The 14,562-nt window shown below is 40.0% G+C and overlaps 1 protein-coding gene across 14 annotated transcripts in view; it reads right to left on the reverse strand.

The window, feature by feature from the left end:
• Window positions 1-14,562, reverse strand: part of SYNRG (synergin gamma) — a 91,686-nt gene that overhangs the window by 76,070 nt on the left and 1,054 nt on the right. For 13 of the 14 annotated variants that reach the window (XR_009215195.1, XR_009215194.1, XM_058445246.1 and 10 more), the window contains exons 2-3: window positions 6,236-6,276; window positions 2,095-2,216 (exon numbers count right to left, since the gene is read on the reverse strand). Coding sequence is in view for 12 of the 14 variants with exons in the window: in XM_032163095.2 (XP_032018986.1) it covers window positions 2,095-2,216; window positions 6,236-6,276 (163 nt within the window). In the remaining 2 variants the exon portion in view is untranslated. The remainder of the gene's footprint in view (window positions 1-2,094; window positions 2,217-6,235; window positions 6,277-14,562) is intronic. The other variant, XM_032163093.2, reaches the window with a different exon arrangement.

Raw genomic sequence — 14,562 nt, forward strand, 5'->3', positions numbered from 1 at the left:
AAAGGTTAAAGAAAAAGACTTTGGCTGCTTTGTCTTAGAATCACTAATACTCAAGCTTCTGATATTCAGGGACATTATTAAGGCACTAACAACTCTCATAGTTTACTTTTTTCTTATTGTTCTGCATATTAGAGACTCTTACTGTTTTTGGTTGTTTCAAACGCTAAAAACATTTTTCAGATAATTGTGTAAGTCATAAAATAATGTTTAGTGTAAAAATTAATCATTTAAAATTTGTATCAATTGTTATTAAGATTCAGTATTAAGCTTAGGAAGTCTTAATTTAAAATACATTGTATTCTATGGTAGATTGTTTTTAGTTATTTGCTGCCTTTATTCTTTTTTTTTTGAGATGGAGTCTCACTCTGTCACCCAGGCTGGAGTGCAGTGCTGTGATCTCTGCTCACCGCAACCTCCGTCTCCCAGGTTCAAGCGATTCTCCTGCTTCAGCCTCCTGAGTAGCTGGGATTACAGGCATGCACCACCACGCCTGGCTAATTTTTGCATTTTTAGTAGAGACGAGGTTTCAACATGTTGGTCAGGCTGGTCTCGATCTCCTGACCTCATGATCTGCCCGCCTCAGCCTCCCAAAGTGCTGGAACTACAGGTGTGAGCCACTGCTCCCAGACATTTGCTGCCTGTATTCTAAGAGAACTACACGTCCCTATGTGGTTTACATTCCTCCTGGTATATTCCTCCCCTATTGATGTTAAGGCCACATTACTTTGGTGAGCAGAAGTGACTAATAAATGCTACCTCCAAGCGTTAGCTTTAAAAGACATCACAGGGTTTGGCCATCTCTTTTTCCTATGCCAAGAGCCTAAGATGTCCTGGCTGAGGGTACTAGGATAAAGAAAACATGGAGCAGAGTCAGCACTAACCCATAAGGATATGTATCACGAGTGAGGAATAAACTTTTCTGTCACTGAGATCTGGGGACTGTTTCTGCAGCACAGCCTAGTGAAAGCTAGCTTAACGTGAATTAAAAACCCACAAAATCTCAATGTATTCCCTTCTTTCTAGAGACGGATAAAAAATGACACTGGAAGTTTTCCTGACCCTTTAAACACAAAACAGAAGCTTTATTTGCATAATCGACTTCAAAACAACAATGGTTTCAACTTAAAATTCTGGTCGTGAACTCCTAATATTACTTATTTATAAGTTATATACATGTGTTACTGTATAAAAGTATATACTGTATAACAAAACACACAGAAATAGAAAATGTTAAAGTATTAGGTGAATAAGGAAACTAACGCAGAAACAAAAAACCAAATACTGCATGTTCTCACTTACAAGTGGGAGCTAAACACTGGGTGCACATGGACATAAAGACAGGCTCGACAGACACTGGAGACTACAAGAGGGGAGAAAGAGTGGCGGAAGGGTTGAAAAACCACTTGTTGGTACTATGCTCACTACCCGGGTGATGGGTTCCATCATACCCCAACCCTCAGCATCACACAACATATTAGTTTAACAAACCTACACACGTGTCCCCTGAATCTAAAATATAAGTTGAAAAAAGCAAAAATAAATAAAGTATTAGGTAAAAAAGAAATACAGTATATGGCCTTAAAGATAGCTGTTAATAGTACAAAAGCAAAAACCTTTTTTTCCTCTGGCCTTTTTTTTTTTTTTGAGACGGGAGTCTCACTTTGTTGTCCAGGCTGGAGTACAGTGGCATGATCTCGGCTCACTGCAACCTCCGCCTCTCGGGTTTAAGGGATTGTCTTGCCTCAGCATCCCGAGTAGCTGGGACTACAGGCATATGCCACCACGCCCAGGTAATTTTTGTAGTTTTAGTAGAGATGGGGTTTTGCCATGTTGGCCAGGCTGGTTTCAAGCTCCTGACCTCAAGTGATCTGCCTGCCTCGGCCTCCCAAAGTGCTGGGATTACAAGCATGAGCCACTGTGCCTAGCCTTTCCCTCACTCTTGGAGGGTGAACACATCTTCATTTTAGTTTGAAGGAAGCCATTTATTTATGCTTATTTCTAATTGTAACATTAAGCTCTTAGCCTGTAGCTCTTGATATATAAACGTAACAACAAACAATAACTTTGTAAGAAACCAACTAAAGAAGCAAGTACCTGCATAGCAATAGGTCCTTGGGACATCTGAGAGCTGTAATTCATTCCCATAATGCCTTGCATATTAGGCTGCATGACAGAGACCATAGGAAATCCTTGTTGCTGCATCGGCATCAGGCCTGCTGAAAATACAAAGACATTATTAAAGTCAATGTGTTTTAAAGTTTATTTTCTTAAAACCATAAGTACCTAAAGGACTTGTTACTTGGCAGGAAGCAGAGTGTAATGAAAAAGCACAGGGTCCTGAGTGAGATAGATGTGAATATGAATTCCAACTCCATCATTTACTTAGCTGTGTGATCTTGAACAAGTTACAAAACTTCATCTGTAAAATGAAGATAATATCTCTTCTATGGAATTTGTATGCATATTAAAAAACAGTATGGCCTAACTGGGGTACTCAGCCTTCAAGATGGCCTCCAATGACCTCTGTCTCCTGGTATTCATACCCTTGTGTTGTTCCATTCCATACTGAATAGGGCTGATCAGTATAACCAATAGGATACTGTGGAAATGACAGCATGTAACTTTGAAGACTAGTTATTTTTTTTTTTTCTTTTGAGACAGAGTCTCACTCTGTCACCCAAGCTGGAGTGCAGTGGCATGATCTCAGCTCACTGCAACTTCCACCTCTTGGGTTCAAGGCTCCCGAGTAGCTGGGACTACAGGTGCCTGCCACCACGCCTGGCTAATTTTTGTATTTTTTAGTAGAGATGGGGTTTCGCCATCTTGGCCAGGCTGGTCTTGAACTCCTGACCTCAACACCTGCCTCAGCCTCCCAAAGTGCTGGGATTACAGGTGTGAGCCACTGTGCCTGGCCTGAAGGCTAGTTCTTAAAAGACACTGTGGTTTCCTCCTGGTTCTTTTGGATCACTTGCTCTGGAGCAAGCCACTGCCAAGTCATGAAATACTCAATAAGACCTATGGAGAATCCATGTGGTAAGGTACTGAGGTCTTCTGCCAAAAGGCAGCATGAATTTGCCATCTATCTCAGTCAGCCACCTTGGCAGCATCTCCATGAAACTTTCAGATGACTGCATGCCTGGCTGACATTTTCACTGCAATCTCGTAAGAGGTCTTGAGCCTGAACCACCCAGCAGAGCTACTCCTAGATTCCTGACCCACAGACACACTATGAAATAATAAAATGTTTACCTTTTAAAGTTCGGGATAATTTGCTACACAGCAGCAGATAACTAACAAAATAACAGTTAGGAGCATGAACTCTGGGAGCCAACTAGAAATGACACATACTACTTTGGAACCTTGGGCAATCTGCTTCTTTCTATGCCTTGGTTTCTCATTTGTAAAACTGTTTAATACTTACTATGCTCAAAGAAATGTTATTCTTCTTCCTTTTTCTTACATGAATAGGTAATATAACACTTACCACAAAATAGCCAGCAGCACGTGCAATGGCAGAAAACTATCACAAAAGTATGATTTAGGCTACTGTCTCCCAAACTTTTCCAAGAGCAGAGGTGAATGAATATACATCCCTTTGGGATTTTAATAAATACTAAATGCCTACCACATGCTAGGCATAGTTCTATGTGCTTGGTACACAGAAGTGAATAAAACAAAATCCCTACATAGCCTGAGCACAAATTTCATTCTAATTTTGCATTCAAACTACATCCATGTTGGTTCTATCATAAGGAACTTTATATCAAACTGTCAATTTGAAAAATTAAATATCTAGGAAATTATACCATGTTTATCTTATGGTTTTTGTGTACCTCCCAGGTTATTTATAACCTAGCCTAATTTCAGAAGCATGGACATCCACATTTGTGGCTAACAGTTATTGGAGGTAGGCCATTCACTTATTCAAGTATTTGAAGCCTACTCCATATTAGGCACTGTTCTAGGGACATAGCCATGAACAAAACCAGGTCTTCACTCTCATGGAACTTACACTGTAATTAGGAGAGGTAGATAACAAAAAAATAAGTACATGTCAGGTGGTGATAAGAGCTAGGGCAAAAAATAAAGCAGGGCAAGGGGGAATGGAGTGGTTGCTATTTTACATAGGGCAATCAGAAAAAGTTTTACCAACAGGGTAGTATTTCAGCAAGGACCTCGAGGAAATAGAGAATCAAGCCATGCAGATATTTGGGAAGAATATTCCAGACCAAAGAACACCAAGTACAAAGATCATGAGGTGTCAGGGAGAATTAGAATACACAGATTGAAAATAGCCACAGTAAGATGTTTTCCGTCTTATTTCTTTGGACTTAAAAGTTTTATTCATTTTAATTGATTTTATTTTATTTCTGAATGGGTAACTCAGATATCTGGCATAATATTTCAAGGCACAAAAGTGTACACAGTAAAAAATAGGTCTCTTTCTCTCCTCTGTCCCCTGTTCAAGTACTCATGATCTTGTGGCCATCCTTGCTCTCGGTTTCTTACATATGTTTTCAGAAATGATCTATGCATAATTTAAAGCCTTCAAATGATCAAAAAGTCCATTCTAACAACTGTTAAAAAAAAATCTCCAAACCAATTCTAAATTCCCTAAGAAAAAATATCAGGCAACACTTTGGGATCTCTTCTTGTCCAGTTCCTTCACTCCATATGCATATTTTTACTTGAAAGTGTATAGAAATGCAAAATAACAAACATGATAATGGACACATAATTCTGTAATACCTTCCTAAAGAACAAAAGATCTCAAACCATTTGATCTCAATCTGGGACACATCTAATTACAGATAGCTTAAATAATGCATAAACGTGAACACGATGAAAAGAATACAACTGACCCTTGGAAAAACTTACCTGAAACTCAACCGCCATCACTGATTATAAATGAAGACCAAGTCAGGATGAGCCACTGACCACCTGCTACTGAGCTGCTCTTTATCTTTTATCTCTACTGCTGACCTAGAAGTCTCTGTTTCTCTAGCAAATCTATGACAAACAATCAACGCTGGCTTTTTAAGAAGAGCCAGTTTTCAGAAGCATCTTGGTGTGAGGGGAGAGAGAAGATATCAGAGTGAGAGAAATGCGCGGAAAGAAGCCAGAGAAAGGCAGATCTATTCCTTCTTCACTGTTGTGTCCCAACTGCATGGCAGCATGGGTCAAAATTATATTCCTTCACTACTATTTCCTTGAAGATAAAGCTAGAATTGATATTGGTGGATCCTAGTCTGAGACCAAGAGAGAAGAGGTATACTTTGTAGAAAAATTTCTAGGAATAGAACTGAGACTTGGCCGGATGTGGTGGCTTATGCCTGTAATCCCAGTGCTTTGGGAGGCCAAGGCAGAAGAATCGCTTAAGCCGAGGAATTTGATACCAGCCTGGGCAACATAAGGAGACCTTGTCTCTACAGAATATTTAAAAATTAGCCGGGCGTGGTGGTATGCACCTGTGGTCCCAGCTACCTGGGAAGCTGACATGGGAGGAATGCTTGAGCCTAGGAGGCTGAGGCTGCAGTAAGCTATGACTGTGCCACTTGTACTCCAGCCTGGGCGACAGAGCAAGAGACCTCATCTCAAAAATAAAAATAAAAATAAAAAACCAAACAAAATCCTGAGACTTAAATACTTAAGCTGAATCAGACTATGTGATCTCTTTTAATTTCAAAATTATATGTTTATAAAACATGATTATAATAAGATACTATCATATAGAGAAAAAATAGCAGTGTGAAACAACTAAAGATGTTCATTTATTCATTCAACAAACATCTACAGATAACCTATTATGCTAAATCAACATGCTGGGTGCTACAGATAATGCTAGATGAGCATTAGACAGACGTGGCACTAAAAATCTAGCAGAAGACTAGATAGAAGGAGAAAGACATCATTAAGTGAATTACAGCTCGTTTCATTTTTATCACTTGTTCTTTACCATTCTTGTCCTAAAAGTCTCTTTCACCTCTGAGGTTAAACAATCTATGAACATAATGTTTATATAAGTTTGGGAGAAACGAGGAGTGATCCTTATTACTCCCAAAATTATATAATTTTTGAGAAATTTTAAGAGTAGCTGTCACATAGGTTTAAGAGTGTAGAAAATTTTAACTCTATTTAGCAGCAACATAACTTATTTTCTATTTACTTATTTAATTCCCAGATTCAGAAACACAAGAGTAAAAAATAAAAGTTCAAAACTTAAGCTCTCACATACCTTGAGGGGGTCTTATCCCACCTGCAACAGGAAACATGAAGCTGAAAACAGAATAAAAATGCATTATAATCTTCATATGTACAAAGATTTCAAATAACATATATACTTTTTTACATGGATAAAAGACTCATAGATGGGACCTGGTGTTTATTCTGCACCACAATACTGAATTGCCCAACATCAGTACACTGAGCATCCATAGGATGCATGTCAGCATGCTACTGCAGACGGAAACTTGTTGAAACAAAAGACAGAAGACCCTGAAACTAGTCCTGGCTCTGTCACTGTGTGTCCTCTCTGGATTCCAATTTCCCCATCTATAAAATGAGAGAGTTTAGATTCAATTTAGTCAACATCTATTGAGTGTCAACTACATGAAATGATGGAAACTTATAATCAAAAATACACAAATGCAGGCAAATAACTATAGCACAGGGTAAATGTGCTAATTGCTGTAAGTGAGGTCCAAATTATTAATAGAGATGAGAAGAAAAAGATGAATTTTAATGGGCTATATCTTGAGAAGTTTTATGGAAGTAGCTCTGGAGCTGAATCTTAAAGGAAAATAGAGGCACACTATATATTTTGAGCAAAAGCTCTGAGGCAGAGATGCAGGGATGTTTGGAGAAATGAATGCAGGTTAAATGTTAACTATATGATTTAAAAGCAAGCAGATTATACAGGGCCTTTATTTTTATTTTTATTTATTTATTTTTGTGAGATGGAGTTTCGCTCTTGTTGCCCAGGCTTGAGTGCAATGGCACGATCTCGGCTCACTGCAGCCTCCGCCTCCTGTGTTCAAGCAATTCTCCTGCCTCAGCCTCCTGAGTAGCTGGGATTACAGGTGCCCACCACCACGACTGGCTAATTTTTTGTATTTTTAGTAGAGGCAGGGTTTCACCATGTTGGCCAGGCTGCTCTCGAACTCCTGACCTCAGGTGATCCACCCACCTCGGCCTCCCAAAGTGCTGGGATTACAGGCGTGAGCCACTGTGCCTGGTCAAGGGCCTTTAAAATGTTTAATTTTATTTTGAATATTATATGAAGTTGTCAGAGGTTTTATTGTTATTGTGGTAACATATACATAACATAAAATCCTATCATTTTAACCATTTTTAAGTGTATAATTCCACGGCATAATTAACAACATTCACAATATTGTCAACCATTACCACTATCCATTTCCAGAACTTTTCCATCATCCCAGACAGAAACTCTGTACCCATTAAACAATAAGTCCTCATTTTAGAGCATAAGAAAGCTCTCTTCTAAGGGTTTTTTAAGCTGACAACTTTATTTTTATTTTATTTTTTTGAGACGGAGTTTGCTCTTGTCGTCCAGGCTGGAGTGTGATGGCATGATCTCAGCTCACTGCAACCTCCGCCTGCCAGGCTCAAGTGATTCTCCTGCCTCAGCCTCCCATGTAGCTGGGACTACAGGCAAGCACTACCAAACCTGGCTAATTATTGTATTTTCAGTAGAGACAGGGTTTCACCATGATGGCCAGGCTGGTCTTGAACTCCTGGCCTCATGATCTGCCTGCCTTGGCCTCCCAAAGTGCTGGGGTTACAGGCGTGAGCTACAGCACTTGGCCTAGGCTCTTTTAAATAAAGGTTAAGCCTGGGCAACAGAGTGAGATTCCGTCTCAAATAAATAAATAAATAAAGGTTAAAAAGTTAAGCTCTGGCTAGGCGCGGTGGCTCACGCCTGTAATCCCAGCACTTTGGGAGGCCAAGGTAGGTGGATAACCTAAGGTTGGGAGTTCCAGACCAGCCTGACCAACATGGAGAAACCCCGTCTCTACTAAAAATACAAAATTAGCTGGGCATGGTGGCACATGCCTGCAATCCCAGCTACTCAGGAGGCTGAGGCAGAAGAATCACTTGAACTCGGGAGGTGGAGGTTGCAGTGAGCCAAGATCGCGCCATTGCACTCCAGCCTGGGCAACAAGAGTGAAACTCCGTTTCAAAAAAAAAAAAAAGAAGCTCTAGTTGTAGATGAAATGGCCAAGGGCATATATCCAGTAACAAAACAACTAAGGACAAACTTGGAGAATTCTTACAGTGAAAACTGAGTAGGAAATGGTCATTGAGAACCAAGGGAGGCCAGGCGCGGTGGCTCACACTTGTAGTCCCAGCACTTTGGGAGGCTGAGGCGGACGGATCACGAGGTCAGGAGATCGAGACCACGGTGAAACCCCGTTTCTACTAAAAAAAAATACAAAAAAATTAGCCGGGCATGGTGGCGGGTGCCTGTAGTCCCAGCTACTCAGAGAGGCTGAGGCAGGAGAATGGCGTGAACCCAGGAGGCGGAGCTTGCAGTGAGCCGAGATTGCGCCACTGCACTCCAGCCTGGACTACTCAAAAAAAAAAAAAAAAAAAAAAAAGAGAACAAAGGGAGTGCCTATAACTGAGAGTTATAACTGAAGAAGGACCACATTTCAAGAAGGAAGTAGTTACCAGTGTCTAATGCTGTAGAATAGCGGTGAGAATGAAGATTAAAAAATAAATCACTGCTTTCAAAAATGGTGATCGTTAAGTGAGTTAGTTTCAGCAGAGAAAGGGGAAGAGACCCTAGGGAGAAAAAATTTAAGAGACAAAATACATACCTAGTGATTGATAAGGTTTTTAAGGAAATGGGATTAACACGCAAAGGAGCAAAAGGGGGCCAGATGAGGTGGTGCATGCCTGTAATCCCAGCACTTTGGGAGGCCAAGGCAGGCGGATCACTTGAGGCCAGGAGTTCAAGACCAGCCTGGTCAACACGGCGAAACCCCATCTTTACTAAAAATACAAAAATTAGCCAGGCGTGGCGGCATATGCCTGTAATCCCAGCTATCCAGCAGGCTGAGACATGAGAATTGCTTGAACCCAGGAGACAGAGGTTGCAGTGAGCTGAGACTGCCGCACTGCACTCCAGCCTGAGCAGACAGAAAGACAGAACGAGACTGTCTCAAAACAAAACAAAACAAACAAACAAAGTAGCTTTGAAAAGGAGGTGGGACTTCTTTCTCTGAGCCTAGAAAGAAAAAGGGACAAATCAAGGAAGACCTCTGAGTGAGAAAGGCTCTTAATCTTGGAGTCAAGGATCTGAAAAGGAGGTTTCTAGATACTCTTTAGAGAATCTAGTGAATGGCTGGGGCTGGTGGCTCACGCCTATAATAATCCCAGCACTTTGGGAGGCCAAAGTGGGAGGATTGCTTGAGCCCATGAGTTTGAGACCAGCCTGGGCAACATAGTGAGACCTCATCTCTCCAAAATAATAACAACAACAACAAAAACAACAATAAATAACATAAAAATTATAATGGTGATTCTTTTCCAGAAAGTTTTCAATTTACTGTGCCCATTTCCGTCAAAAGAATCAGTATCTATGGGCGTTACAGCCTTAGATATAGCCTTAGAATGAATTTCTCAAATAATAAGAGATGAAAGAAGAAATTACTCCTTGATTCATGGACTGCAGAATGGATGTTGTTTTAGCAGATATGAGAACATTAACCTTCTTATGCACTGCCATCAGAGCTCTTGGGTGACCAGGCACATTGTCAAGAAGCAATAACATTTTCAAAAGAATCTTTTTTCTGAGAAGTAGGTCTCAACAATGGGCTTAAAATACTCAGTAAACCATGCTGTAAACAGATGTGCTGTCGCCCAGGCTTTGTGGTTCAATTTATGGAGTATAGGCAGAGTACATTTAGCATACTTTTAAAAAGCCCTGATATTTTCATAGTGGTCAGTGAGTACTGGTTTAATTTAAAGTCACCTGCTGCATTAGGCCCTAACAAGACAGTCAGCCTGTCCTTTGGCGCCAGGCATTGACTTCTCCTCCCTAGCTAGGAAAGTCTTAGAACGCATCTTCATCTGCATTGAAAATCTGGCCAGGTATGGTGGCTCATGCCTGTAATCCCAGCACTTTGGGAGGCCGAGATGGGTGCCTGAGGTCAGGAGTATGTGACCAGCCTGGCCAACATAGTGAAACCCCATCTCTACTAAAAATATAAAATTAGCCGGGCGTGGTGGTGCGTGCCTGTAATCTCAGCTACTGGGGAGGCTGAGGCAGAAGAATCACTTGAACCCAGGAGGCGGAGGTTACACTGAGCCGAGATCACGCCACTGCACTCCAGCCTGGGTGAGAGTGACACTCTGTCTATAAAAAAAAGAAAAAAGAAAATCTATTGTTTAGCATAGCCACCTTCATCAATGATCTTAGCTCTTCTGAATAACTTGCTAAAGCTTCTACATCAGCACTTGCTGCTTCACCTTGCACTTTTTTGTTATGGAGATAGCTTCTTTGCTTAAACCTCATAAACTGACCTGTTAGCTTCCAACTTTTCTTCTGCAGCTTCCTCACCTCTCTCTCAGCCTTCAGCCTTCACAGAATTGAAGAGACTAAGGATCTTGCTTCAGATTAGGCTTTGGCTTAAGGGAATGTTAAGGGTGGTTTAATCTTCTATCTAGACCACTCACCCTTTCTCAATATCAGCAATAAAGCTGTTTAACTTTCTTAACATTTGCGTTTCCTGGAATAGGACTTTTAATTTCCTTCAAGAACTTCTCCTCTGCATTCACAACTTAGTTAACTGGTGTAAGAGGCCTTGCTTTTGACCTACCTCAGCTTTCAACACTTAATGACTAAGCTTTATCATTTCTAGCTTCGGATTTAAAGGAAGAGATGTGTGACTCTTCCTTTCACTTGAACACTTAAAGGCCATTGTAGGGTTAATCACCCTAATTTCAACACTCTTATGTCTCAGGGAATATGGAGGCCCTTGGCGAGGAAGACGGGAACAGCCGGTAGGTGGAGCAGTCAGACTATACAAAACATTTATCAATTACGTTTGCTGTCTTACACGAGCTGGCTTTGTGGTGCTCCAAAACAATTACACTAGTAACATCAAAGATCACTGATCGCAGATCACCATAACAAATAATAATAATGAAAGAGTTTGAAATATTGTGAGAATTACCAAAATGTGACAGAGACATGAAGTGAACACAGGCTGTGGAAAAATTGTGCGGATAAACTTGCTCGATGCAGAGTTGCCACAAACCTTCAATTTATAAAAAACACTGTATCTGCTAACTGCAATGAGGTATGCCTGTATTCAATTTTTAAAGACATTACTCATACGCTAAAATTGATAAATTTAGGAGCAATGAATACATTTAAGTAATCAAGCTGTCAAGATTTTTAAAAATCAGGCTTAAACATTTAAATTAGTCATATGGCCTAGTGGCTCAAAAGAACTGGAAACTCGTGTTATATTTTCTTTCTTCCAGCTTTGCCATAAAGTAACTGTGAAGCTCTGTGCAATCTCCTTCAGCCCCTGTCTGGTTTCCCCTCTGTCAAATGAGGACGTAGAATCAAGTCTGCCAAAGTCTCAGCTAAGACAATCACATAGACATGAATACCTAAACAGATGTATAAAGGTTACTTGGAAAACAAAATAAAAACAAAATTAATACTGTCAAACATGACTTTCTCTAGTAAGAATTTAGCAACTCGAACTGCTTAGTGACTTATGAAAAATTCGTATTTTTCTCTGAAATGTTTAGACAACTAATATCAACATGCTTAAAGATTGGTTAGATAAGCAGTTAAGGCATTAATAAGACAGTAAAAGCTTGGCAAAAAACTGGGCAGGAAGGTGACCAACAATTTAATTTCAAAGGTAAAACCACGAATTCTTATATTACTGACATCTCAGTATGAAAGCAGAGCTCTGTCACTTACCTATCTCATCTGTCCCTCCTTTTCAGTTACCTTTGTTACTAACCTAGATTTGACACTAGGCTTCACTTCTTAGGCTTAGACTCCTACATAAAGACTTCCTAATGGATCTCCCCACCTCCAGACTCTGGTTTCTAATTCATCTGATGCAGCACAAGTGAGAGACATCTTTCTAAATGATGGACCATTACGCAATAATTAAATGGTCCTTTAGCAAGATGCACTCCTGAAGTTAAAACTATGGAATGATTTCTCTGAAACTGAATTTCCTTAGTTTACACTCAAGGCCCTCTCTAGTTTGGGCACAACTCTACTTTGCAGTTTCATCTCACAAAACTCTTCTCTGCCACTCAGAGCCACAGTCATCTGGCGCTGCAGGTACATTATTTCCTTAGTGTTCACTAGGCCTTCCCATCTCTATGACGATCTCTTGACCGCTTCCTCTTCCTCTAACTCTGTGGGCCAACTGAAATACCCCTTATTTGCCTTTGATATAGTTGGAATCCACAAATATTTACAGAATGTTTTTTATGTGCAAAATGTGCTAGAAGCAGTGAAAGAAGAAAAGATGAGGAAGCCCTCTAAAAGCTTGTAAAAAATCAGGAAAAAACAGACAAGTTCACAAATGACAACATCCCAGAAGAACGTGACCTCTTTGTTCTCCTTTACTTTGTACCACAGTTATTTTGTACATTCTCCAAGGATAGGGACCACGTTTTGATGTCTTTTTAATTCATTACAGCATCAAGAACAGTACCTTACCCATGTAGGCATTCAATGACTACAGACTAATCCAGATCTTTCGACTCTTTTTTTTTCTGCCTTGATTAAAAAAAAATATATATATATATATACACACATATACTTCTCATCTCTTAGGCAAATTTTGCCTTTATACAACTCTAAAGTAGCTCATTCAGGACACCCATCAAAAGTAGGGTAATATTAAATTTGGAAAACGTTATTGTGTTTTGCTTATTAGCCTCTTAGAATAGAGAGAAGTATGTAAACAATACGGTCAGTTATAGTTCATGGATTTTCTCCATTAAAGGTGTAGAGAAGTTGCCTTTTTTTTTTTCTTCAAATATACTTAGGTTGCCATAATGTTAAGTTCCCTTACAAAATAATTTCAGGGAGGGTGGGTGGCAAAAAGAAAATTAAAAATAAAATAAAATAACTTCAGCCTTTACCATTACTCTCTAAAAAAGCATAATATTCCTTTTTCTATTAAGGATACAGCTTCTCAGCCTCAGAAAGTTGCCAATATATGTAACATCCGTACCATACATTTTTCAAGGTAAGGATCATTTTAACCACTTCTTTCTCTCCCATATATCGTTTACAGTTTTAGAATGCAGATGTTACTACATTTACAAAGGAGGGAAATTTTAAAATCAAAAATTCAACCCATATTTATTTTAAAAATTTGTGTCCATGGACCAATGATACTCAAATATTATAAACTAAAGGGAATAATGCACTTGAATTTCTGAACCTGAGGTCCTCCCCACCCAAAAACATTTTTTAAGTAAATAAAAATTTGGGTCTAGATACAAATTCTTCTAAGTTTACATTTTCCCAGAACTTGGTGCCATGATTAATCATATACTTGATCAAATTAATACCATCCAGGGACATTTTAGAAACTGTAATCACATATAGGAAATAAATAGAGGATGCCGGGCGTGGTGACTCACGCCTGTAATTCTAGAACTTTGGGAGGCCAAGGTGGGCGGATCACTTGAGGCCAGGAGTTTGAGACCAGCCTGGCCAACATGGTGAAACCCCGTCTCTACTAAAAATACAGAAATTAGCTGGGCGTGGTGGCGCACGCCGGTAATCCCAGCTACTTGGGAGGCTGAGGCAGGAGAATCACTTGAACCCGGGAGGTCGAGGTTGCAGTGAGCCAACATCGTGCCACTGCACTCCAGCCTGGGTGACAGAACGAGACTCTGTCTCAATCAATCAATCAACAAAATTAGCCGGGCATGGTGGTGCGCACCTGTAATCCCAGCTGCTCCGAGGCTGAGGCAGGAGAATCGCTTGAACCCAGGAGGCAGAGGCTGCAGTGGGTCAAGATCACGCCGCTGCACTCTGGCCTGGGCAACAGAGCAAGACTTCCTTTCGGGGAAAAAAACAAAACAAACGAAAAAAACCACCCAGAAAAAAACAAACAAGACAAAAGAAAAAAGGAAAAGAAAAAACAAATAGAGGGGAAATTATTACATACGTTTCTTCTCCAGCCAGAAACTAGCTTATACGAAGTATTTATTTGTTAAAAAACCCTCTAATGAAACAACGAAGAGAACAAAAGAGAAAGCAAAAAGTTTAAAAATCTAAAAGATGTGCAGAGGAAATGAAAAATGGGGTTGCACACAGGTGGTTTATTGAACAGCCGCTGCTCGTTTACTGACAAGCACCTGCAAGAGGTGATAACTTTAAGGACCTTACACTTTTGTAGTGTTCACGACTCCGAAACTGGAACACTACATATAAAAAAAAAAACCTAACACTTCGTTTTCCAAACATAATTTAGGATACTGAAGATGCAAAGCTACTTTTACCTCCAAATGTGTGTGCTGTTATGTGTTGGT

Source organism: Hylobates moloch, unplaced genomic scaffold (genome assembly GCF_009828535.3).
Source record: "Hylobates moloch isolate HMO894 unplaced genomic scaffold, HMol_V3 SCAFFOLD_10, whole genome shotgun sequence".
Taxonomy (NCBI): Eukaryota; Metazoa; Chordata; class Mammalia; order Primates; family Hylobatidae; genus Hylobates; species Hylobates moloch.